The 24787-nt window shown below is 61.8% G+C and overlaps 1 protein-coding gene across 1 annotated transcript; it reads left to right on the forward strand.

Annotated features, from left to right (window-relative positions):
• Nucleotides 1-446: 446 nt before the first annotated feature.
• Nucleotides 447-24768, forward strand: PRRC2A (proline rich coiled-coil 2A; the record flags this gene model as incomplete). The annotated part of the gene is given in 35 exon segments (XM_077833427.1): nucleotides 447-620; nucleotides 7998-8166; nucleotides 8247-8424; nucleotides 8599-8698; nucleotides 9233-9305; nucleotides 10068-10211; nucleotides 10613-10764; nucleotides 10986-11065; nucleotides 11291-11430; nucleotides 11578-11668; nucleotides 12176-12380; nucleotides 12599-13013; nucleotides 13299-13510; nucleotides 13945-14278; nucleotides 16196-16394; nucleotides 16570-16588; nucleotides 16590-17372; nucleotides 17374-17522; nucleotides 17524-17906; nucleotides 17908-18308; nucleotides 18311-18457; nucleotides 18459-18588; nucleotides 18591-18633; nucleotides 18954-19092; nucleotides 19094-19190; nucleotides 21625-21740; nucleotides 21825-21960; nucleotides 22076-22161; nucleotides 22308-22523; nucleotides 22647-22820; nucleotides 23053-23130; nucleotides 23500-23656; nucleotides 23734-23801; nucleotides 23901-23983; nucleotides 24525-24768. Coding segments are annotated over 34 exon segments (6084 nt in total), but the record flags the coding sequence as incomplete, so codon positions are not given.
• Nucleotides 24769-24787: the final 19 nt, after the last annotated feature.

The raw sequence follows: 24787 nt of genomic DNA on the forward strand, positions 1-24787 counted from the left end.
TTACGTTATCAATGGCCACTCTCTTATTGCATAAATTATACAAATATAAAAGAGCTTAATTTGAAACCAGGAACCTCCTTTGCTTCGCAGATATTATGCAAATGAGAGACAAACCCACGACACTTCTGCTGGACCACAAACCTCTCCTCTTTTGCATAAATTGTGCAAAACACAAAGCATCCGCCCCCTCCAAAAGCTCCGCCCTTTTGAATAAATTATGCAAATCACAAAAATACCCCCTAAAGGCCACTCACTATTCCATCCTGCAAGATTTCCCACCTCTTCTCATAAATTATGCAAATTATCAGTCCTGCGCAAACGCTCTGCCCCTGGGAAGCCCCGCCCCGTCCTGATTGACCTTTCTCCGCCCCTCCCAGCCTCTAGCCCCGCCCTTACGCAGCGTGGGGGCGTGGCCTCCCCTGCGCCGCCGGGGTCTGGGACCCGGATGGCCGTTTAGTCGGTGCCTAGACGCCGAGGCTCCCACATCGGGCCCTGGAAAAAAATAATAAAACAAGGGGGGGGGGACCCGCCGTAATCCGCATCCATCCTCCGCCTGGCGACCCCATCCGCTCTCGGGAAGCCCGTATCTGGATAGAGCGGACCGAGCCCGATCCGAAGAGGTGGGTATCGACCCGGTTCCGACCCGCTGGGCTCGGCGCTCAGCCCCTATAAAGGAGGCGGGGGAGGAGACGGATCGGCTTGAGCCGGTAGAACGTTCAGGCCTCCGCCATCTTGTTCCCAGCCCTCTCCTTCTCCGTAACCCCCCATCTTCATCCACATCCATCCGCCCCTCGGGGGCCCCCATCCTCCCCCCTGGACCCCCTCATTCCCGCCCAAATCGCTCCCCCTGCCACCTCTAGGGGGCATTTGCCCCTTGGGGGGGCGTCTGGGGTCACTAACCCCCCCAATTCAGAGCCTCAGAGCGGAGGGTTCAAGTGACTGTTGGGGGGGTAGCCCCCACATTCCCCAAAACTTGTCCCCCATGGGCTCAGTGAGGGGTCACCATGAGGGGTACGCAGTGGTGGGGGGGCTGGATCCCTCTTGGACCCCCATTTGGCCCTAGAATTTCAAAGCCACTGAAGCTACCCCACAACTTTAAAGGGGGCTGAGGGGTTAATGGGGTTTTTGGGGTGAGGGGTTTCGGGGGGGGCTGGGCAGGTGGGGAGAGACAGGGTGAAGGCTGCTGTCACCCTCCCCCCCCCCCCCCATCGCTGTCAGTTTTGCCCCCAAGATTCAACCCACTGGACAAATCCGGCCTGCTGTTTGTGGGGTCCTGACACACTTTTAGGAGCGGTCTTGGGGTACCAGAGAAATCTGGGGTCCATGTTGATGCGTGGGCAAGGGGTGAATCTCATTGTTCTTTCTTTATTTCCCTGGCACCCTAAAAAAAAAATCAACCCCACCAAACATTTCAACCCTCATTTTGGGTGGGCTTTTAATGCTACTATTGGGGTGAGTGTGAAATTTGGGGTGCACATCCCTGCCAGAGCAGGGCTGCATCTGATTGAACCCGCTGCTTTGGTTTTTTCCCAGTGGTACCCTAACAAAAAAAATCGAAACCACTGTAAAACCCTCATCTGTATTTCTGGGGTGGAATATGTTCCTCTGTTGGGGTATTGTTGAAATTTGGGGGGGTAAATCAGCGCTAATTAAATCCCTTTTCATTCTTTCTGTAGCACCCTAAAATATTTGTTACTGACAAAACCTAGCCCACTTTTGTGGGGGGTACTAAGAAATGATGATGGAAATAATGGGCGGTCATTGAAATGTGGGATGTATGCTGGTGGTAGAACAGGGGTGCCATTTAATGTCTCTCTTTCCCTCCTATTTAAAGCGGCACCCTGAATTCATCTGAAAAACCCCATCCATGCTACTGAGATGGTACTGTAATTTGGGGTGCATGCCTACTGGTCTCGTGTAAACCTCCTTTTCAACCACACCTGAGAAAAATCTTAAACCGCTGTAAAAAACAAAAGCACCCCCCTCCCCCAATTTTTGGGGTAATAGACAACTTTCCTCATTGTGGGGTACTGGTTTAGGGCACAGCCGGGGGGGGGTGGATCGAAATGACCCCCAATCCTTTCTCGGCCGCACCCTCGTATTTTTTAATTGGTGGGGGGGAAACCCAGTCCCCCATTTTCAGGCTGCTGGAAATCGGGGTGTTGCTGAAATCTGGGATAGGGGAAGGTGATTGTGAAGCAGGAGGTAGCTTTTCCTAATATTCCCCACCCTAAAAATAGTCCATTGCAATAGAAGGCATAAATATGGGGTGCTTGTAGTAGAATAGGGGGTGAATTAGCCCGTACGTTGATACCACCCTAAAAAAAGACCATTGGCAATTTAAATGATTTCATGGTGGTGTAGAGATTTGGGGGTGTATTTTGATGGTGTTGTGTAGCATTACCCCTCTTTCCTCTGTCCTGACACACCTGTTAGTCCCTCCTTTAAAATGATATTGGGGTGATTCACATTTGGGGTGTGTGACGGGATGAAGGAAGGTCTGTGTATTCCCCCCCCTCCCCGCGAAATAAGCCCCAATAAGAAAAAAAAAAAATCCACATGGGTGTTTATTTGGGGTGGGGGGGTGCTGCCATTTTGGGGTGGTCCATTTGAACTCTACCCTATATTTCAGCACTGCCCTACACCTGCCAGCTGAAGGCATCAATCACAGATTCATTATCAGTCTGTGATTAGGGTGGGAATCAGTGGGTCTCTGTTGGTTTGGGGGACTGAATTCTTCTTTTCTTTCTCACCCCGTAATTATCCTTGTCTCATAAAGACTGTTTAGGGCTATTATAATTGAATTTGAGGAGGTATGTACGTGGTGGAATGGAAATTTTACCCCACCCTTTCTTAATGCCAACTCAGGCTTCAGCAGCTAAATTATTTATATTCAGTCATTATCTGATGGTTTTTTTATTATTATTTTTTAAATTAAATTAAAGTGAAATTTGGGGTGTGGAGCGGATGCGGTCTTGTTTTTTTTAATCTAGGAAAGAAGTAAAATAAGAGATCTGTGTGAATTACTAATAAATATCCATTTAGATGTACAAACTCATTACATTTTGGGGTTGTAGAGTTGGTAATTGGTCCCGTATTTAAATAAAAATGAGAGACTAGAATAAAGAATGCATATCGTGCTGTGTATACTGTAGGACTAATAACATAGATTGAATTGAAATTACTGACCGTTATGTGGGCATTTAAAAGATGGGAGAGCGAAGGGGGAAGAATGGGGTTGGTATCCCTCGTTATTTTATTTTTGTTAATGTGGGTGTGCATAGTTGGTGCAAATTATTACCGTATTGTGTGTCATCTGTCTCCTGAAGATCTGGGGAGCTGGGACAGAACCGAAGAATAAGCAGGCTTAGTTAGGGTTACAAGAAAATGAGGAATGGGGCGGAAAGGAATCAGCTAAAGTAATGGGTGGGGTCTTCTGATTTGCATGGTCAGGACAATGTCGACATTGGTGGGGTGTCTTTGACATCTAATGATGAATTTAGTAGTCAATCCGTATCTGTGTGTCATGGCGACTCTCGGATTAAGGCTGGGGGTCTCTTACCTGGAATTTATGATACAAAAACGTTCATTAATTCAGTAACTGTAAAGATTTTAAGACACCTCCCCAGGGGTATGCCAGTGGCACCCTACTAAAGACAATGCTAAATTAATAAACCATTCTAAATGAACAGACATTATAATGAATTAACGTCCAGCTAGAGCCGTATTTGGGTACTGAAATCAGGGACCACTCTGATTATGCTGATGAATGCCAAATCTGAATGGTTTATTAATTCCATCTGCAGCGATATTCAGGATAACCTGCTCTCTGTACACTTATTGTTACCCAATGCACCAGTACGTTTTGCTGTGTTGTGAATGGATCCCCTTTTTGTGGGGGTGATGCTAAAATTATACCTAGGGGAATCTTTATTTTCGTCTCCCTTCAGTACTCCTGATGGAGCATCTGTAATGTAGCCAAATTTATACGTTTCGTGGTGGGGAACTAAATGTATACCATCGCCACAAAGAGACCAGAGGAAGAATTCAGGTTTATGTGTAATGTCTTTTTATCAGGATGGCGCTAAAAGTAGGGCCAGGAGAGATTGTTAAACCTTCCCTTTAATTACTAGGTAAATAATCCACAAATATTAGCACGCATCGTATCTCTTAGAGAGGCCCCAAAATTACACTTACTCTAAAGCTTCATATACTGTTTGAGGGGCAGCCGATGTTACATGTGACTGTAATGGGCCTTTTAAAAAGAAAATCCGTAATTTGAATGATCAAAATTTGTGCAAAGAACTGGACACCTGAATAGCGAGGGTTTGCCTGATCCCAAATCAAGATTAAAATACAATATCAATTGTCACTTTCCCAGTGAGTTCGACTGGATGCTGCCCTGTTCCTGGATACTTCAGATGTAAGAGGAATTGGTGCTTAAAGAAACCCCAACCTCTCTGCTTCCTTCTCTGACAGCTTCCTTCTGTCTGCCAATCAAATATCTGTAAAATAAAGATTCTTCCCTCCCACCCCCTAAAAAAGTGTTTTGCCCCTTGGTGTCTAAGTAACTTGCAGTCATTTGTGGGAGATAATTGTCATGGTGTTACAATCTTAACACAGGATTTCAAAGATGGGCACTTAATGCGATATGTGTTTATCCAGTGCTGTATCATTCACCCTTTGCTTATATATAAATCATGTTAATGTTTTGTATTTTTCTGCATCTAGTGGATACAGCTGTGAATTGGACCAGTTATTAATATTGTCTTGTTTACTCCTCACTTTGTGATGTGATTGTCCTGTTTATTTAACAATATTTGTATTTCATGGTGGTGTTACGTACCAGGTACACTTAATCCTGCCTGGATGGGCTAGATTATCTCTTCCAGGCCTACATTTCTGTCATTCTATGGTGGTTGTATCCCCTGTTCATTTGTTAACAATATATATTGTGCGTGTATATTGTTAACTTTCTGTTTAACAATATAGTTTTGTATTTAACAGTATATTTATTCTGGGTGCATTTTAATCTTTGTTCCTAAAAATATCCTGTATTCTCTTCCTTTCTTAGCAATATTTCTTAACAGTATCTCGTATTTCTTAGCCATATTGGTGTGACATTGTTAACACAAGGTACTGCCACCCAATAAGAGGCATGCATGGTATCCTTAACAGTGTTTTCATTACGTGTTTACTCCATGACTGGATTGTTTCTCCTTTAAATCTTAATAATCTTAATGGCTCTGGATGTCTTGCTAACAAGTAGAGAGATGTGAACAATCTACATCCACAATAAGAAATCCTCACAATAAGAAATCATTTTGAATTAAAATGTCTGCAAATACAGAGTACTGCTTTTGAGACAAAAAAGCTGTTTATAAGGTTTGCGCCCCATCCCGCAATAATGACCCTTAGCTTTTACCTAGCACTTTCCATGTAGAGCTTTCAATGTTTTACTAAGAAGGGTCAATATCCTTCTCCCGAGTTTACAGATGTGGAAACTGAGTCACAGGGGAAGTGACTTGCCCCAAGGTCACCCAAGAGGCCGGGATGGAGCTAGTTCAAGGCAGGTGTCCTGAGTCCCTGTCCAGTGCATTATCTGCTAGGCCACCGGCTTTCTGTAAAGAAAATGCAGGATGGTATTTACGACTACAGAGCACTGTACATAACCCACCGGAGAAATTAATTAATATTGGTGGCCATTGGAAACACAGAGGCTCGTACCAGTGTCTTTGCGCTGTGTGGGTTATTTATACTTGGCTGTATTGGTGAACAATCTTTGTATTTATTAAGATTCTGGATTTTTTTCCTCTCCTGTTCTTGACCAGTTGTTTTTTGTTGATTCCTTCCATTCCTCCTCATTTAACAGCGTTTGATTATTCTGGGTAGATTGTAAGAGGACTGTGTAGTTTTCATGTGGATTTGTTTGTGCCCTTCCTTTGTTAATAGTAATTTTGTTAGCGATAATTGTGGATGGCTTGTAAACTGAATGCTTTGGATACACCTCTCCATTAGCAGGATTTTTTTTTGCTAGCCATATTTGTTACTCTCTGCAGATTGGACAGTTCTTGTATGGATTTATTTACACCCCTCTTCATTCTTAGGCTATTTTATGAGTTGTTCTTGGAGTGGATTGTGTTTACACTTTTATTTTCTTTGTCACGCATTCCTGTTCTCCTGCTTGCTTCCCCGCCTTCTGAAAATCCAGCCAGGAATTAATTCAGGGTAGAGCAGTGGCCTGTTGGACAGGGGGTCAAACTAGAGGATGACAGTTATCTCTTCTGGTCTTAATCTGTGAAAATAAACCCAGCCATCAGTATCAAGACCTCCGTGAGGTGTGGCTGTAAAATTACCACCTGTCAGTCTGCGGCAGTGAAGCCATGCGTTTTAAGGGACCATTAGATCATCTGGTCTGAGTTTTCTTGTGTCAGCCTGGCAGGTTGGAAATCCCAAACGACAATAGCCGCCCCATGGCCTGTGATTTCCGAATCTGATCTCTCTGCGCCATGGATTGATCTTTAATTCTGTCCTCACCAAACCTCCCCCTAAATCGGTCTGCGCTTGGGGAGGAAGGGAGAGACATCTCTGGTTCTTTCCCCACCGCCCCTCTCTTTCCCCCTCATGGCTGCTAAAAAGCAGCCAATCTCATTTTCCCCTTTCCCAGACCCTGCCAAGGGAGCGCTTGCAGCCTCGCTGGGCTCTGGAGAATTCCTCCCACCTGCAGCCTTTCCGCCCAGCTGTGTCTTCCAGCTCTGGGCTGGGGGGTATTGGCTCAGCCAGGAAGTGTGGGGAAATGGGGCACAGTGATTTCAGAGAGCGAGCGCACAGATTAAGCTTTCGATTGGAAACTGCTGCAAATACCTTGACGAGACACCTGCTTTACAGGGATGTGTTTTACAGCCAGGACTCTGGGTTTTGTCCCCAGCTCTGGGAGAGGAGTGGGGTCTGGTGGGTTAGAGCTGGGGGGCTGAGATTTCATATGGCTGACTCCAGGTAGCTTTATGCTGGATTTCCCCATCGCCAGACACTTGGGGTGAGTTGCACCTTCCGAAATCCCAGACAGCCCCATCCCGTGTCCTCACCCGACCCCAGTACTGAGCTATACCACAGCTGTCAGGGAGACCCTGGGATCCCAACGTCTCAGCTGAGGTGAGCTCAGGCTCAGAGGGTGAGTCAAGGACGTGTCCTTAAAGGGGCAGGCATAGGTATGGAGGATGGAGTGAAACTAACCCCAGGGGTTAGAAACGCTTCCCTTCCCTACCCCGGGTCTTACCAGGAAGGAAAACACCAATTGCCTCAGGGCCATGTAACTTGTTTCTTTGGGATTCCACAAATGGCCTGATCAGTTTCATCTTCCCTTGTTTGTTTGGGACTACAGAAATAGCTCCCTCATTCCTGGTTCCCTGTTATGTGGCTTTGAGGAAGTACCTGCGTCACTTTCACAGTCTCTTGTTGTTTGGGACTATGTTCAGAGCCAGATCTATTTCACCCCCATTGTCTTTATGTTGCAAGGGGAAAGTTTGAAATCCAAAGCAGACCAGCCCCTGTCACTTTGAAGTTTGAAATTCCAGCAAAACCTTTCCCAGGGATGCTGGGTTGGCTGACTTATTCTTATAACAACCCTCACGTTCTTGGACTTCAAATAAAAACTATACAGGACTCAACCATTCTCATAAAAAAACCAGGGCTCACTTTGATACTGTCTCCATCATTTTTTTTTTAAAAAATGTTATCTCCTAGGAAGTGGGTGAGGTGGTTTGTGTGGGACCTAACATAAGCACAGAGCTTCAAACCAATTCCTCCTGAAACACCAGCTTTCAGCGAAAAGGCAAATACAGCCTTTGGATTTGTAAGTGACAAGGAAACTAGGAAGCGCAACAAAATGGCAGGATTCCCGGATCCTCTCCCAGGCTCTAGCTGGGGTGTGGGGTTAGAGGGGATGGGGCTGGGAGCCAGGACTCCTGGGTTCTCACCTCTGTCCTTCCTGCAAACAGAGGCACGTTTCGCGAGGAGCCAGGAGGAACCAACGTACTCAATGACCTTCCAGCGCGATGTCAGATCGTTTGGGGCAAACAGCAAAGGGGAAGGATGGAAAAAAGTATTCGTCACTCAACCTGTTTGATACGTACAAGGGGAAGTCCTTAGAGATTCAGAAACCCACAGGTACAGGCACGAGGGGGAGCTGTGCTGCAGGGAGGCGGGTGGAGGGGTCAGAACAGGCCCTAACTTCTCTCTCCCTACAGTAGCCCCTCGCCATGGCTTGCAGAGTCTCGGGAAAGTTGCCATTGCCCGGCGTATGCCACCCCCTGCGAACCTGCCAAGCTTAAAAGCGGAGAACAAAGGCAATGACCCCAACGTCTCACTAGTACCAAAAGACGGGACAGGATGGGCAAGCAAGCAGGAACAGTCAGACCCAAAGAGGTGAGGAGCCTTCCGCTCTGTGTGAGGGTGGGCCTGGCTCAGAGGGGCAGGGAAATGGGACATGGGGCCTTTCCTCTCTAGGGGGCACCGGCTCCCATCTGGCCCCAGGTCTGAAGTCTCTTTCTCTCTCGCTCGCTCTCCATCGCCTGGCCTCTTTCATTCCCTCCATCCCAGTACCGATGCCTCGACAGCTCAGCAGCCGGAATCGCCGTCACCGCCGGCTTCACAGACGTCTGCCTCAAACCCACCGAAACGACCCCCAACAGCACCCGAGGTGAAGATGGTGGGGGGGGGGTTTCCCTTGACAGAGATCAAGATCCTGGGGGTGCCTTTAGGGGAACTCCCCAAACAGTGTCCATGGTGGAGAACAAGGAGAGTCCTGACTCCCAGTCCCACCCAGCCCACCGTTCTAACCACCACTCCAATTCCAGAGTGGTAGAGAGAACCCAGGAGTCCTGGCTCCCGGTGCCCCTGTTCTAACCCACCAGACCCCCCTCCCCTCCCAAAGCCAGGGAGAGAACTCAGGATTTCTCTCTTGCAACCAGCCTGCGTCCATGTCGCTGACACCTAGACCCTGCTGGCATTTCCTAGGGCCACGGGGGGCGCTAGTGCTGGAGGTTGGTGCTACGGCCGGTAACCTCTCTGCCGAAGGAGCATCCCAGCCTTGGCCCAGGACCTGAGAGTGAATCAATAGAGCTGTTCAATGGGTAGCTGGGAACGTGGGGCTGGTGGGTGGATCTTGGGAGGCTAGTGGTGGCCTGCAGTCCCCAGAATCAACCTAACCCCGCCCCCTCCTTTGTTCTGTCAGAATCCCCCTACAGTAGCAAGCGGGGTAAAGTCTTGGGCACAGGCCAGCGTTACCCATGGAGCGCAAGGAGATGGTGAGTTTGTTTACTGATCCCCCAGAGTGGAGCTCGGGGGCACTATGCTGCAAGGAGCTGGGGCTTCTTATGGGGATGCTCTAATGTCAAACACACCATTAGCCCGTGGAACTCTCTGCCACTTGATGTCATGGAGTCAAAGAGCCTAGCAGGCTCAGACACTTCAATGGCTGATGGGAGCTCTCAGACTCAGTTAGAGGGGATGAGACATGAGGGCTCGAACCCCAACCCAACTGTCCAGGGCTTGAGCCCACTGCTGAGCCAGTGATCAGGAAGGACATGCCCACCCCCATTGGGCACCACCCACAGGCTGGTTTCTGGCGTGGACTTCTGAAGCAGCTGGCCATGACCACTCAGAGACAGGCTAGGTGGGTCCCAGTCTCATTCAGCCTGGCAGTTCCCTGGCTTGGTCCTGCGGGGTCATAGAGGTGGTAATTCCTCTGGTCCTTGGTCCTCCGGGGTCATAGAGGTGGTAATTCCTTTGGTCCTTGGTCCTCCAGGGTCATAGAGGTGAAACACATTGGCCCTCAAGGGTTGGAGAGTTGGCACGTCACAGCCTCTTGCTTCTAGCTTCATAGAGGTGGAGGATAATAGGTTCACTAGGGTCAAAGAGGTAGCAATTCTCATCCCTTTGGTCCTGAAGGGTCATAGAGCTGGAAGATAATTGGCCCTCCAGGGTCATAGAGGGGACAATTCTTTCTGTTCCATGGTCCTCCAGGGTCATAGAGGTGGGCTAGACAGTCAGCCTCCCTCTCTCTGCAGGTGGAAAGGGATCAAGCCTACTGTCGCGATTCTCTCGCGAGGAATTTCCGACCCTGCAGGCGGCTGGAGACCAGGACAAAGCTGGCAAAGAAAAGGACACTACCGATGCGTCGTATGGGCCCGGACCAAACCTCCGCCCCCAGAGTGAGCCCTGCCCCTACAGGGGGTGCTCCCCCACCCAGGAAGGGGTGCCCCAATGCAGCACTGGGGGCCTCTGCTGCAGGGCGAGGGAGGGGGACACAAGGAGAGGCCTGTGACATTGTGTCATCAAACACCCCAATGTCCTGGGCCCCCTAACTGAACCGTGAACCCGGCTGTGTCAGCCAAACCTTGGCCAGCCCATTCCCCCGCCTACCACAGAGTCCCTCCACCCTACCCCCCGCGCGGGTCCCCTTCTCTGTGGGTCACGACCTTGTTCTGTTCAGCTGGTCCCCTGTTTCTGCACCCCACCCCAGAGGGGCCGCATCTCTGTGCTGGGCCAGGTCCCCGGACAGCCAGCCCCTGTGGCTGCGCGTTGCCTTACCCTTTCCCCCTTTCCTTTGCAGATGCGACGAGCTGGCGGGATGGAGGCGGGCGGGGCACTGATGGGGAGGTGCCCGAGCAGCACCCTGGAGCCCCCGACGGGCGGGCCGGGGTGGGCATGCAGCCCTCCGCCCCGCCCCACTTCCCTCCCTACCGGGGCATGATGCCGCCATTCGTGAGTGTCCCAGGGACAGGGGTGGGGGTTTGCTCCGTGGGGACGGGAGGGGGAGAGAAGAGGTGGCGGGGAGGTTTGGCCGGGGGGTGGACACCCACACAGGGAAGTGATCCATCTCTGTGACTGAGGGAGGGTCAGCAGATCGAGGGTTATGGGGAGGGGCTGAAATCTCCCACACCCCAAGCATTGGGGGGCCACCCTAACGGCCTGTCTCCCCTTAGATGTACCCCCCGTATCTCCCGTTCCCGCCTCCGTATGGGCCGCAGGGACCTTACCGCTACCCTACCCCGGACGCACAGAGGTGAGTGGAGGGGTTGGGGGGGCATCAGGATGCCTGGGTTCTCTCCCCAGCTCTGGGGGCGAGTGGGGTCTAGCAGTTGCATCCAGGAGCCAGGACTCCTGGGTTCTCTCCTTGGCTTGGGGGAGGGGAGTGGGGTCTAGTGGGTTAGAGCAGGGGGGTGGGGCTGGGAGCCCGGACTCCTGGGTTCTGTCCCTAGCCTCTCTGTGCTTCTCCCTCCCCCCCAAGGTTCCCGCGGCTGGCTGGGCCCCGCCCCTCGCAGCCCCCCCAGCGCGTGTCGGAGCCGGTGAGCCGCCCGCCCGTGCTCAGGCAGGATGACCTGAAGGAGTTCGACGAGCTGGACCAGGAGAATGATGAAGGCTGGGCAGGTAGCGCCCCTCACTGGGGATCCAGACCGGGGGGGGCTGTGTGTCCTCGAAATCCCTCTGTGGGGGGTGGTTGGGGGGCGCTCCCTTCTAGCCCGGCACCCTGGGGTCCGGCTGCGGGGCTCTGATGCCGTCTGTCTGTCTGGCCAGGCGCGCACGAGGAGGTGGATTACACCGAGAAGCTGAAATTCAGCGACGAAGAGGACGGCAAAGAGTCTGACGAGGAAGGGGCCGAGAAACAGTAAGAGGGACCTGGGACGCCAGCCCCCTATCTGCCCTTCCCCTGCCCCCCATTGGGCCCCGCCAGCCTGTCCTGCCATCCTACCCCCCGCTTGGACCCGCTGGCCCATCTTTCGCCCCATCCTGCCCCCTCCGAGCTCAGACTTGCTGGCCCGTCCAGGCCCCTGGAACCAGCCCAACCTACCCCACATCCCTGCCCATCCCTTCACCCCCACACCCAGCTCCAAAAAGGACTCACCAGCTCATCCAGCCCCCTGGATCAGACCCGCCAGCCTGTCCTGCTCCACAACTCTGGATCAGTCTACTGGCCCATCCAGTCCGTCAGCACAGACCCGCTGGCCTGCCCCCTTCCACCCTCTGGCTCGGTCCCGCTAGCCCATTCTGCCCTGCATCCATGTCCCCAACCCCAGATCAGACCCACAGGCTTGCCCCTGCCCCATCCACCCCCGATCAGAGCCGTGGTCCATCTCGCTGTGTTTATTGCTGATCTCTGACCTCTGCCCCCCAGCCAGGACAGCGAGGGGCTGGGCCTCGAGGGCAAGAAGGCCAGCAGCCCCAAGGAGGAGCTGCCCCCTGTCAAGGCGGCCTGGGCCGAGGGCTCCCGCCCCCCGGAGGGGGCCAAGGAACCGCCTGCCGCCCCCACACCTCGCCCCCCGCCGCCGCCACCCCCACCCCCCAACCGGGGCAACTGGGGGCAGCCCAACGACTTCCCAGTGAGTGTTTGGGGGGGCTGGTCAGGGGGCACCCGGCATGTAGGGGGCTGGAGGGTTCGCTGTGGGGGTTCCAGGGGGGACCTAAGGGCAGTGGGGCGTGAGCCCTGGGGAGCATGGTGCGGCGTCGGGGGGCCGGCCTAGGGTTCCGGGGGGGTGGGGGAAGGTTGGGGCGAGGGGCAGGGCCCGGCTCCCCCTGACCCCCCCCCCCCGCCCCCCAGGCGCGCCCCCCGGCGCCGGAGGACGAGGACGAGGCGTGGCGGCAGCGGCGGAAGCAGTCCTCCTCGGAGATCTCGGCGGCCGTGGAGCGGGCGCGGCGGCGCCGGGAGGAGGAGGAGCGCCGCATGCAGGAGGAGCGCCGGGCCGCCTGCGCCGAGAAGCTCAAGCGCCTGGACGAGAAGTTTGGGGCCCCCGACAAGCGCCTCAAAGCCGAGCCCCCCAAGGAAGCGCCGGCCCCCCCGCCGCCGCCACTGCTGGCCCCGGCCCCGGCCCCGGCCCCAGCCGTCTCCAGCCCCCCGGCCGCCACGGCCCCCCCGGCCCCTGCTCCCCCAGAGGAGAAGAGAGACCAGGAGGAGCCGACCCCGGCCAGCAAACCCCGGAGCAGCGGGAGCAGCACCAGCTTCGACGCCGGGCCAGGTAGGAGGCATCTTGGGGGCCCCGGGTAACCCGCCTCCCGCCCCCGGGGGCTGCGCCTTGGGGGCCCCGGGTAACCCGCCCCCCGCCCCTGGGGGCCGCGCCTTGGGGGCCCCGGGTAACCCGCCCCCCGCCCCCGGGGGCCGCGCCTTGGGGGCCCCGGGTAACCCGCCCCCGGGGGCCGCATCTCAGCAGTGGCCGCCGGGCAGGCGCAGCCAGGTGAGGCCTCTCTGCTCCCGTGTCGTGCCCAGCGACTGACACCCCCCGCCCCCCCCCGTTCTTCCCCAGCCGAGCCCCCTGCAGCGCCTGCCCCCAAAGAGGTGCCTGAGGTCCCGGAGGAGCCAGTGATGGTGCCGGCCCCCCCGGCGGCCCCTGCCGCACCCAAGACGGAGCCCAAGGGCGAGACCGTGGCGCCCCCACGCCAGCCGCCCCCGGCCCAGACCCTGGGCTACTCCAAGTACCAGAAGTCTCTGCCGCCCCGGTTCCAGCGGCAGCAGCAGGTAACAGCTGGGGGGCTCCCTAGGGGGCGCTGTGCTGGAGGAGGGGGACTGGGGGGGTGCGGCCCTGCATGGGGGGAGCCATTGGGGGGGCCCTCGCGGGGGGGGGCCCTCGCGGGGGGGGGGTGCGGCCCCGCGTGGGGGGAGCCGCTGGGGGGGCCGTGGGGGGGCCCTCACCGAGCGGCGCGGGGGGGTTGGGGAGGGCTTCAGCCCAGCGTGAGGGGGGCCTTGCCAAGCGGCAGAGGGTGCGGGGGGCGGGCTTCAGCCCGGCGGGGGGGGGCCCTCGCCGAGCGGCGCGGGGGGGTTGGGGGCGTCCTCACTGAGCGGCGTGGGGGGGGGCTTCAGCCCGGCATGGGGGGCCTTGCCGAGCGGCGCGGGGGGGTCGGGGGGGGCTGCAGCCCGGCGTGGGGGGGCGCTAACCCCACTGTGCCCCCCAGGAGCAGTTGCTGAAGCAGCAGCAGCAGTGGCAGCAGCAGCATGGGCTGCCCCCGGCGCCCCCCTCCCCCCAGCAGCAGGCGGCGGCCTCCCTGGCGGGCCTGGGCCCCTCGCCCGGTATCCACCCTCCGCAGGGGGCGGGGCAGCAGCAGGCCCCGCCCCCCCCACAGCAGGCCCCGCCCAAGGCCATGTACCCAGGCTCCATGGGGCGCCCCCCGCCCATGCCCCAGATGAACTTCGATCCCCGCTGGATGGTGATCCCGCCCTACATGGACCCACGCATGATGCAGGGGCGGCCGCCCATGGACTTCTACCCGCCGGGGGTGCACCCCTCTGGTAAGCCCCGCCCATGCCTGGGTCCTGTGACCCACTGGCCCCGCCCATGCCTGGCTCAGGGGACTCCCTGGGCTAGACCCGAGTCCCATGATTGCCCACTGGCAACCCCCTCCTGGGGCCTGGGTCACGTCTAAAACAAGTCAAAAACCCCTTGGACAAGTTAGAGGTCTTCAGGTCACCAGGGCCCGATGAAATACGTCCCAGAATACTCCAGGAGCTGACTGGGGAGAAATCGGAGCCGTTAGCGATTCCCTTTGAAAAGCCCCGGAAGACGGGGGAGATTCCAGAGGACTGGAAAAGGGCAAATCTAGTGCCCATGTATGAAAAGCGAATAAGGACCACCCGGGGAGGAGACCAGGCAGCTTCACTTCTGTACCCGGAAAGATAATGGAGCAAATCATTAAGCAATCAAATTGCAAACACCTAGAAGATAATGAGGTGATAAGTGACAGTCAGCCTGGATTTGTCAAGAACACAGCGCCCCAAACCAGCTTGAGAGCTTTCTTTGACAGGGTGACAAGCCTGGTGGCTGGGCGGGAGACGAGGTATATCTTGATAGTGTCTTGCATGAGCGTCTCATAAACAAACTAGGGAAATACAACCTGGATGGAGCTACTATAAGGTGGGTGCGGAACTGGTTGGAAAATCGTCCCCAGAGAGTCGTTATCAGGGGTTCACAGTCAGGCTGGAAGGGCAGAACGAGTGGGGTCCCGCAGGGATCGGTTCTGGGCCTGGTTCTGTTCAATATCTTCAGTATCAGTGATTTAGATAACGGCATACAGAGGACACTGATAAAGTTTGCGGCCGATACCAAGCTGGGAGGGGTTGCGAGTGCTTTGGAGGGTAGGATTAAAATTCAAAATGATCTGGACAAACTGGAGGAACGGTCTGAAGTAAGTAGGAGGAAATTCGATGAGGACAAATGCAAAGTCCTCCCCTTAGGAAGGATCAATCAGTTGCACGCACACAATGGGAAATGACGGCCTAGGAAGGAGTCCTGCGGAAAGGGACCTGGGGGTCAGAGTGGAGCAAGAGCTAAATATGGGTCAACAGTGTAACGCTGTCGCAAAAAGAGCGAACATCCTTCTGGGCTGGAGAAGCAGGAGTGTTGTAAGCGAGACACGAGAAGTAATTCTCCCGCTCTGCTCCGCGCTGATCAGGCCTCAGCTGGAGTTTTGTGTCGGGTTCTGGGCGCCACATTTCAGGAAGGACGTGGACAGATTGGAGAGAGTCCAGAGAAGAGCAACAAAATGATGAAAGGTCTAGAAAACCTGAGCTAGGAGGGAAGATTGAGAACCTGGGTTTGTTTAGTCTGGCGAGGAGATGAGATGAGAACGGTTTCCAAGTAGGTAAAGGTTGTTAGGAGGAGGAGGGAGGTAAATTGTTCTCGTTAACCTCTGAGGACAGGCCAAGAAGCACTGGGCTTAAACTGCAGCCAGGGCGGTTTCGGTTGGACGTTGGGAAACGCTCCCTGGCTGTCCGGGTGGTGAAGCCCTGGAATAAATTGCCCGGGGCCGGGGGGATTTGTGAGAGCAGGTTGGACAAACCCCTGTCGGGGGTGGTCTCGAGATCCTGAGTCCTGCCACCCGTGCAGGGGACGGGACAAGTCGACACCCACACCTGGTCACATGATCACCCCCATGCTTCCTGGTCTGGGTCATGTGACCCAGCTGGCTGCAGTGGTTTGGGTCCCAGCTCCCCCCTGCTGTGGCTGGTCATGTGATCCATTGGTCCCACCTGCTCCTGGGTCATGTGACTGCTGCCATGCCCTGACACTGCCCGTTGGTCTCTAAGTGCATTGTGGGGGGAGGAGCATGGCTGCCTCCATCATGGGTAGGGCTAGTCTAACCCAGGGGGGCTGTGGGTCTGTTCCAGGGGTGCCGGCCCTCTGACATGTGCTCTCTGCCCCCCCTCCAGGCCTGTTGCCCCGCGAGCGCTCGGACAGCGGGGGATCCAGCTCGGAGCAGTTTGAGCGTCACCCCCAGATCCTGCGGGAGCGGGGCACCCCGCCCATGGACCCCAAGCTGGCCTGGGGGGGAGACGTCTTCGCTGCCACTGATCCCCGGCCCCTGGCCTCGCCCCTCCGGCAGCCAGACGAGGAGGAGAAGGGCCTGCGGTGAGTGGGGGGAAAGGGGCTGGCAGCCAGGGGCGTGGATGGCATGGGAGGTCTGTGGGGCAGAGCAGAGGACATTGACGGGGTAGGGCATGGGGCAGGGGAGGTAGGGGGCCAGGTTTGGGGCAGGTAGTGGAGGGCCTGGCTCCTGGGCTGACGCCCCTTTTTCTCCCACCAGGAGTGAGACACCCCCTGTCCGCCTGCGGGAGACCGCCACCCCCCCAGCCCTACGTGGGCAGCTACCCAGCCTTTGCCGAGAATGGCGCCCCGGCCCCCCTGCACCGCTTCCCAGGGGACGAGTCCCGCCCAGGAGGGCCCTGGCCAGCCAGCCTCGCCCTGCCCCCCAACACTCCAGGGGAGCTGGCCAGGAACGGGCGCCCCGAGGCCTTGGCCCAGCCCCCCCAGCGCCAGCCGGACGAGAAGCCCCCAAACGCCGAGGAGCCCAAGGAGCCAGGGAGGGGCCCCGGGTTCAAGGAGCCCCTGGCGGCACCCAAGAAACCCCCCAAGGAGGAGCCGGCCCTGCCCCCCAAGGAGGAGCCGGCCCTGCCCCCCAAGGAGGAGGCGCCACGCCGGGCCGAACGCCCCTCACGCCAGCCGCACGATTTCCACCGTCCGCCGCGGCGCGAGGCCAAGACGGAGACACGCTGGGGCCCCCGGCCGGGCAGCAGCCGGCGGGCGGAGGAGCCGCCAGGCGGCGAGAAGCCCCCGCGCAGAGCCGGGCCCATCAAGAAACCCGCGCCCCCCAAGGAGGAGGCTGAGGAGCCGCGCCCTAAAGCCAAAGAGGGCCCTGAGCCAGCGGGCGCCAAGCCGGACCCACAGCCTGGCCCCAAGGAGCCCCCCAAGCCAGGCAAGGAGGCCAAAGCCAAGGCTCTGGTGAACGGCACCATGGCGGGGCCACCCAAGGAGCAGCAGGGGGCGCTGTCGCCCACCCGCCGGCGCCGGGAGTGCCCCTATGACCGTGGGGGGCGGCAGCTACATGGGGCGGGGGCGCGCCCGGGGCCGGGGGGAATACTTCGCCCGTGGGCGCGGCTTCCGGGGTGCCTACAGTGGGCGCGGCCGGGGGGGCGGGGGCCGAGGCCGCAGCAGGGAGTTCCGCAGCTACCGGGAGCCTTTCTACCGCCTGGAGGAGGGGCCAGGGCCCGCGGGCGGCGGGGGGGGGCCCCCGGCCCCGCAACGCCAGCGAGACACGCAGCGAGGGCTCCGAGTACGAGGAGATCCCCAAGCGCCGGCGGCAGCGCGGCTCAGAGACGGGCAGCGAGACCCACGAGAGCGCCAGCGACGTGGCCCACTCGGACAAGGAGGCGGCACCGCCCCCCTGGCCCCCCAGCCCACCAAGGGGAGCGGCCCCGGGGCCCAGCCGCCCTGCCCGCTTCGCCGACAAGATCCCGCCCCGCCTCTCGGAGCCGGGCGCCCGCGGCGGCCGCATCTTCACCCCCCGCGGCGTGCCCTCCCGGCGTGGCCGCGGCGGGGGGCGCCCCCCGGCCAGCACCTGGAGCCCCCCGGCCAAGCCCCCACCCGGGAAGAAGCCGGAGCGGGAGGTGGTGCCGGATTCGCCTGGCAAGGAGAAGGCGGCGCCGGGGCCCGCTCTCCGGCGCCGGAGGATCTCGCCGGGCTCCAGGCCCCCCCCAGGCAGCAGGGGCCGCCCCCCAACGGCGCGGGGGATCGCAGCTTCGAGCGGGCCCCCGCCGCCGGCGCCATGGCCGCTCGCAGCAGCAGGACAAGCCGCCCCGCTTCCGGCGGCTGAAGCAGGAGCGGGACAACGCGGCCCGGCTCAACGGGGAGCAGCGGACTGGGCCGGGGGCCCCGGCGCACCCGCCGCCCCCCACCCCGGCCGAGGAAACGACCTCCCGGCGCGTGGCCGGCACCAAGTCGCCCGACCTGTCCAACCAGAACTCGGACCAGGCCAACGAGGAGTGGGGAGACGGCCCTCGGAGAGCAGCGACTTCACCGAGCGCCGGGGCGGCGGGCCGGGCGAGAAGGAGCCGGGGGGCCCCCCACCCCAAGCCTTCCTGAAGGGGGGCGGCGCCCCCTCCCTGGGGGGCCGAGGGGGCCGGCGCCGACCTGACCCTCGCCCAGCGCAAGGAGATGTCCAAACGGAGCTTCTCCAGCCAGCGGCCCGGCATGGACCGGCAGAACCGGCGCCCCAACCCCGGGCCCGGCAGCGGGGGCAAGGCCGGGGGCCGCGGGGGGCCCAGCGGCGGCGCGGGGACAAGAGGGCCTGGCCATCGCCCAGGAACCGCAGGTGTGGGGGCAGACACGGACGATGGGGGGCACATGGGGGTGGTCGGGGGGAGGAAATTGGGGGGCAGCGGCCCGCAGGCCCTGGGGAGTGGGAGCCAGATGGGGGAGGCACTAATGGGGGCTCATAACGAGGGTACAGGGTGTTAATGACAATGGACCGTCACTGGGGGGGGAATTGGGTGAGGTGGGCAGGGCCCAGGGCACAGACACATTGCTGGGGGGGGCGGGGGCAGATGCAGGTTTGGGGGGGCTACAGGTGGGCAGGACTGGGGGGCGCCCAGCGGAGGAGCGCCCCCCACCCCTAACTCGCTCTCCCCCCAGCCGCCCAGCGGAGGGAGCGCCCCCGGGGCTGAGCCTGCCGCCCGGGCCCACCACCAGCGCCGTCTACCGGCTGGACCACGTGGTGCCCAGCGACCCGGCCGGCATCCAGCAGGCCCTGGCCGAGCTGAGCAGCCGCCACGGTGCCCACGCCAAGCAGCCGCCCCCCGGCACCGCACCCGCCTCGGGCCCCACGCCGCCGGCTGCCCTTCCCCGCCCACCCGGGCGGCTACAGCCGAGGTAACAGCCCGCCGGCCCCACCCAGCAGCCCGCGGGCTGCCCCGAGACCCAGCAAACTCGCTGCACGCGCAGGCCCCGGCCCAGCCACGATGGGAGCCGGCGCCCCTAGGGCTGGGGTCGAGCTCCTGAGCGTAGCCAGCATGACCCCACGGCGCTGGGGGGTCGTTTCCTGCTGCTCCCATTGGCCAGGAACAGGGAACTGTGGCCAATGGGAGCTTTGGGGGCGGTGCCTGCAGAGAGGGGAGTGCACAGGGGTGGGTTGGCCCCTGCTGGGAGCAGGGTGGGGCAGGGGCAGGTGGGGGGAGGCGCCTGCCATAAGTGTCGCGGCTCCCTGAGCCCCCGCCCGGAGCCGGCACCCCGTGCCCCTTCCTGCACCCCTGACCCCCCGCCCGGAGCCGGCACCCCTACCCCAGCCCTGACCCCCCGCCCGGAGCCGGCACCCTGTGCCCCTTCCTATCCCCCTACCCCAGCCCTGACCCCCCGCCCGGAGCCGGCACCCCTACCCAGCCCTGACCCCCCGCCCGGAGCCGGCACCCCGTGCCCCTTCTTGCACCCCTAACCCCCTGCCCGGAGCCGGCACCCCTACCCCAGCCCTGAGCCCCCGCCCGGAGCCGGCACCCTGTGCCCCTTCCTATCCCCCTACCCCAGCCCTGAGCCCCCGCCCGGAGCCGGCACCCCCTACCCCAGCCCTGAGCCCCCGCCCGGAGCCGGCACCCCTACCCCAGCCCTGAGCCCCCGCCCGGAGCCGGCACCCTTACCCCAGCCCTGAGCCCGCCGGAGCCGGCACCTTACCCCAGCCTGAGCCCCGCCCGGAGCCGGCACCCCTACCCCAGCCCTGAGCCCCCGCCCGGAGCCGGCACCCCTACCCCAGCCCTGAGCCCCCGCCCGGAGCCGGCACCCCTACCCCAGCCCTGAGCCCCCGCCCGGAGCCGGCACCCCTACCCCAGCCCTGAGCCCCCGCCCAGAGGCCGGCACCCCGTGCCCCTTCCTGCACCCCTACCCCGTGCCTGAGCCCCCGCCGAGCCGGCACCCCGTGCCCCTTCCTGCACCCCTACCCCCGTGCCCTGAGCCCCCGCCCGGAGCCGGCACCCCGTGCCCCTTCCTGCACCCCTACCCCCGTGCCTGAGCCCCCGCCCGGAGCCGGCACCCCGTGCCCCTTCGTATCCCCTATCCCAGCCCTGAGCCCCCGCCCGGAGCCGGCACCCCCGTGCCCCTTCCTGCACCCCTACCCCCGTGCCCTGAGCCCCCGCCCGGAGCCGGCACCCCATGCCCCTTCCTATCCCCCTATCCCAGCCCTGACCCCCCGCCCGGAGCCGGCACCCCGTGCCCCTTCCTGCACCCCTACCCCCGTGCCCCCGACCCCCCCTCCCGGAGCCGGCACCCCTATCCCAGCCCTGACCCCCCGCCCGGAGCCGGCACTCCGTGCCCCTTCCTGCACCCCTACCCCCGTGCCCGACCCCCCTACCGGAGCCGGCACCCCTACCCCAGCCCTGAGCCCCCGCCCGGAGCCGGCACCCCCGTGCCCCTTCCTGCACCCCTACCCAGCCCTGAGCCCCCGCCCGGAGCCGGCACCCCGTGCCCCTTCCTGCACCCCTACCCTCGTGCCCCGACCCCCGCCCGGAGCCGGCACGCCATGCCCTTCCTGCACCCCTACCCTCGTGCCCCGACCCCCCGCCCGAGCCGCACCCTGTGCCCCTTCCTGCACCCCTACCCTCGTGCCCGACCCCCCCCGCCCAGAGCCGGCACCCTGTGCCCCTTCCTGCACCCCTACCCCCGTGCCCTGAGCCCCTCCCGGAGCCGGCACCCCATGCCCTTTCCTATCCCCCCTATCCCAGCCCTGAGCCCCTGCCCGGAGCCAGCACGCCATGCCCTGAGCCCCCTCCCGGAGCCTTCCTGCCCCCTACCCCCGTGTCCTGACCCCCGCCCGGAGCCGGCACGCCATGCCCCTTCCTGCACCCCTACCCTCGTGCCCCGACCCCCCGCCCGGAGCCGGCACCCTGTGCCCCTTCCTGCACCCCTACCCCCGTGCCCCGACCCCCGCCCGGAGCCGGCACCCCTACCCCAGCCCTGAGACCCCTCCTGGAGCTGGCACCCACCATGCCCCTTCCTATCCCCCTATCCCAGCCCTGAGCCCCCTTGCCCCTTCCTGCACCCCAGCCTGGTGTGAGTGAGGGTGGAGGAGAGTGAGCAAAGGTGGGGGGGGGTGGAGTGCGCAGGGCGGGGCCTTGGGGAAGGGGAGGGGGAGATCCTGGGTTGCCTTAAACTCAACAGGTGATCTTGGGCGTAAGAAGGTTGGAGCCCACTGCCCTAGAGTGCATAGACCCTGGGCCCCGTTCCCTGCCCCCCTGAGCCAGCCAGTCCCCGCCCCGGGGCCGGAAGGGAGCCGGTGCCCCCCAGAGGGCAGGGACACACTGACCCCCGCCCTCTGTTTCAGAGCCTCCGTTCCTGGCCAAGACCCAGCTGCTGCAGTCGGGCGCCAGGGCCCTGGGGGACGTCCCCGGGGTTAACGGTTTCCTCCCCAGGCGCCGGGATCGGCCCCACAAGCAGGAGGTGAGAGGGGACGGCGGGAACCGGGGGGCCCTCCCCCAAGCGCTTGCCCCCCACGGCATTAACACTCCTCTTCGTCCCCCGCAGGACCCCCTGGGCTATTCTCACAGCCCTGGCTTCCCCAGCCCCAAGCAGGACCCCCCCAGCGCCCACCTGGGCCAGCGCGGCAGAAGCAGCTCCTCCGAGGGGCTGGCGCCCCACATCTGGAGCCGGCTGCAATCCAGTAAGGAGCTGGGGGGCAGGACCCAGTCGCCCTGTGGCCGCTGGATCCTTCTCAGGGGGCAGTTTGGGTGGCTGCTGATAGATCCCCTCACCCGCGCTGTGCCCCCTCCCCCCAGGTGCCCCCAGGAAAACCTACCGGCCCAGATCTGTGGAGCCCTGGATGGACCCGCTGAATGCCTTTGAAGACGTTGTCAGCACAGAGGTGAGCGCGGGGGGCAGCGGGGGGCTCTCCCCGGGCAGTCGGGGCTGCCCCAGGGGCTGTACTGCAGGGAGCGGGGCAGGGGCAGCAGGGGGCTCTCCCGGGCAGTTGGGGCAGCCCCCTAACCTATTCCCCCCCCCCCCCCCCAGATGAGCCAATCGGACAGCGGGGTGGATCTCAGCAGCGACTCCCAGGTCTCGTCGGCCAGCTGCAGCCAGCGCAGCTCTCCCGACGGCGGCCTGAAGGCGACCCCCGAGCCTGGTGTGGGGGGCACGCAGGGCGCCCCTGGGGCCGAGGGGGCAGCACCCAAGGAGCAGGGCAGGAGGCCAGCACCCAAAGACGCCAGCCCTCACAAGGACAAGAAGGTAGGAGGGTGGCTGGGGCCCTACGGGGGGGGCTGATCTGCTGGTGGCAAGAGGGGGCGCTGAGCTGGGGCCTGGGGGGGGCAGGAATGGCTGGGGGCCATGACTTACCTCTCCCCTCCCCAGCAGGCCGGCAGCCCCCCGGCTGCTCCCCGGGCCCTTCCTGGCCCAGGCCCCATCGGGACGGAGCGTTCCCAGCGAGCCGAGATGGCCAGGGAGAGCGGTGGGGGCCCCGAGCCCGGTCCCGAGCCAGCGACCCCCAGCCCTGGCCCCCCCATCCAGTTCGGGGCCAGCGACAAGGTGAGCAGCACCCCGGACGCCTGGGTCCTAACTCGGGGCTGGGGGTTAGAGCGGGCAGGGGATGGGGGGAGCCTAGATGCCTGGGTTCTCCCCTGGCTCTGGGCAGGGAGAGGGATCTAGTGGTTAGAGCCAGGGGGGCTTGAGATCCAGGACGCCTGGGTTCTCTCGGTTCTGGGTGGGGGCTGGGGGCCAGGACATCTGGGTTCTATTCACCTGGCTCCCGTCCCTGCAGGACACTGACCTGGGGCTGCTTGTGAGCGAGGGCAGCAAACCTGGCAAGGAGCCCCCGGCCCCGGGCCTCACGGAGGGGGTGAGTGAGGGGTGCCCGGATGCCTGGGTCCTGTCCCAGCTCTGGGAGGGGGTTGGGGGAAGGTGAGTCCCAGGACTCCTGGGTCCTGTCCCAGCTATGGAAGGGTGAGTCCCAGGACTCCTGGGTCCTGTCCTGGCTCTGGGAGGAGGATGGGGATCAGTGGTCTGGGGGGCTGGGAGCCAGGACTCCTGGGTCCTGTTCTAGCTCCGGGAGAGGGCTGGGATTGGGGGAGGGGCAGTTCCAGGACTCCTGGGTCCTGTTCTAGCTCTGGGAGAGGGCTGGGATTGGGGGAGGGGCAGTCCCAGGACTCCTGGGTCCTGTCGCGGCTGGCGAGGGCGCGCATTTCACCTGCTGCTGTTCTCTCCCCAGCTGGCGGCCGTGTCCCGGGAGTGGGAGCTGCTCCCGCCCCCCAGACCCAGCACGGCCCCCCAGCCCGTGCCCGGGCGGCCCTGCGAGCCCAGATCCCTGGCCCTGGGGCCAGCGGCCTGCGCCCCCGGCCTCCCCGCGGAGCCCTCGGCGTTCTCAGGTAGGGGTGGGCGGCATGGGGCACTGGGGGGCCGTGGGGCCAGCCTGGGTCTCACTGCTCACTGCTTCCCCCTGCAGGTGAGAGGGGGCAGAGCCAACGGCCCTACCCCGAGCTCTTCTACAGCAGCCAGCCCGGCATGGCCCAGGTACCCTCCGTCTGGCTGGGGCGGGGCAGGGGGGCTGGCCGGGGGGCTGGGCGGGTGGGGCTGGCCGTCTGTCTGACCCACGCCCTCTGCCCCCCCCAGCAGGTGCCCAGCCCCCCCGTGGAGTCCCAGCTCAACAGCACCGGCAGCTTCCGCCCGGGGACCCCTTCTCTGCATCCGTACAGGTAAGGGGGAGCGGGGGGTCCCTCGTATTCCCAGCCCCGCCCCACAGCCAGCTGCCTGTCGGTGCTGGGCGAGGGGTCCCCGTATTCCCGGCCCCCCCGAGCCGGCCGCGTGTCGGTGCTGGGCGAGGGGTCCCCGTATTCCCGGCCCCACCACAGAGGGGCCGCCTGTCGGCGCTGGGCGAGGGGTCCCCGTGTTCCCGGCCCCACCCCAGAGGGGCCGCCTGTCGGCGCTGGGCGAGGGGTCCCCGTGTTCCCGGCCCCACCCAGAGGGGCCGCCTGTCGGCGCTGGGCGAGGGGTCCCCGTGTTCCCGGCCCCACCCCAGAGGGGCCGCCTGTCGGCGCTGGGCGAGGGGTCCCCGTGTTCCCGGCCCCACCCCAGAGGGGATGCCTGTCGGTGCTGGGCGAGGGGTCCCCGTACTCCCGGCCCCCCCGAGCCAGCTGCCTGTCGGCGCTGGGCGAGGGGTCCCCGTATTCCCGGCCCCACCCCAGAGGGGCCGCGTCTCCCGTACGTGTCTCCGCTGATCCCCGTCTGTCTCCGCAGATCCCAGCCCTTGTACCTGCAGCCTGGCCCGGCCCCCGGCTCCCCGGCGGCCCCCGTCCTGCCCGGCTCGGCCCTGCTCTCGGGGGTGGCCCTCAAGGGCCAGTACGTGGAGTTCTCGGCCCTGCAGGCGGCCGAGCTGGCCAAGCTGCCGGCCACGGGGCTGCTCTACCAGGCAGCCCCCCCCTTCCTCTACAGCCCCCCCTTCTGCGGCAGCCAGCTGGGCCCCGAGCAGCCCCTGCTCCAGGTACGGGGGTCTCTGGGGA

This window comes from Eretmochelys imbricata, chromosome 14 (genome assembly GCF_965152235.1).
Source record: "Eretmochelys imbricata isolate rEreImb1 chromosome 14, rEreImb1.hap1, whole genome shotgun sequence".
Lineage (NCBI taxonomy): Eukaryota > Metazoa > Chordata > Testudines > Cheloniidae > Eretmochelys > Eretmochelys imbricata.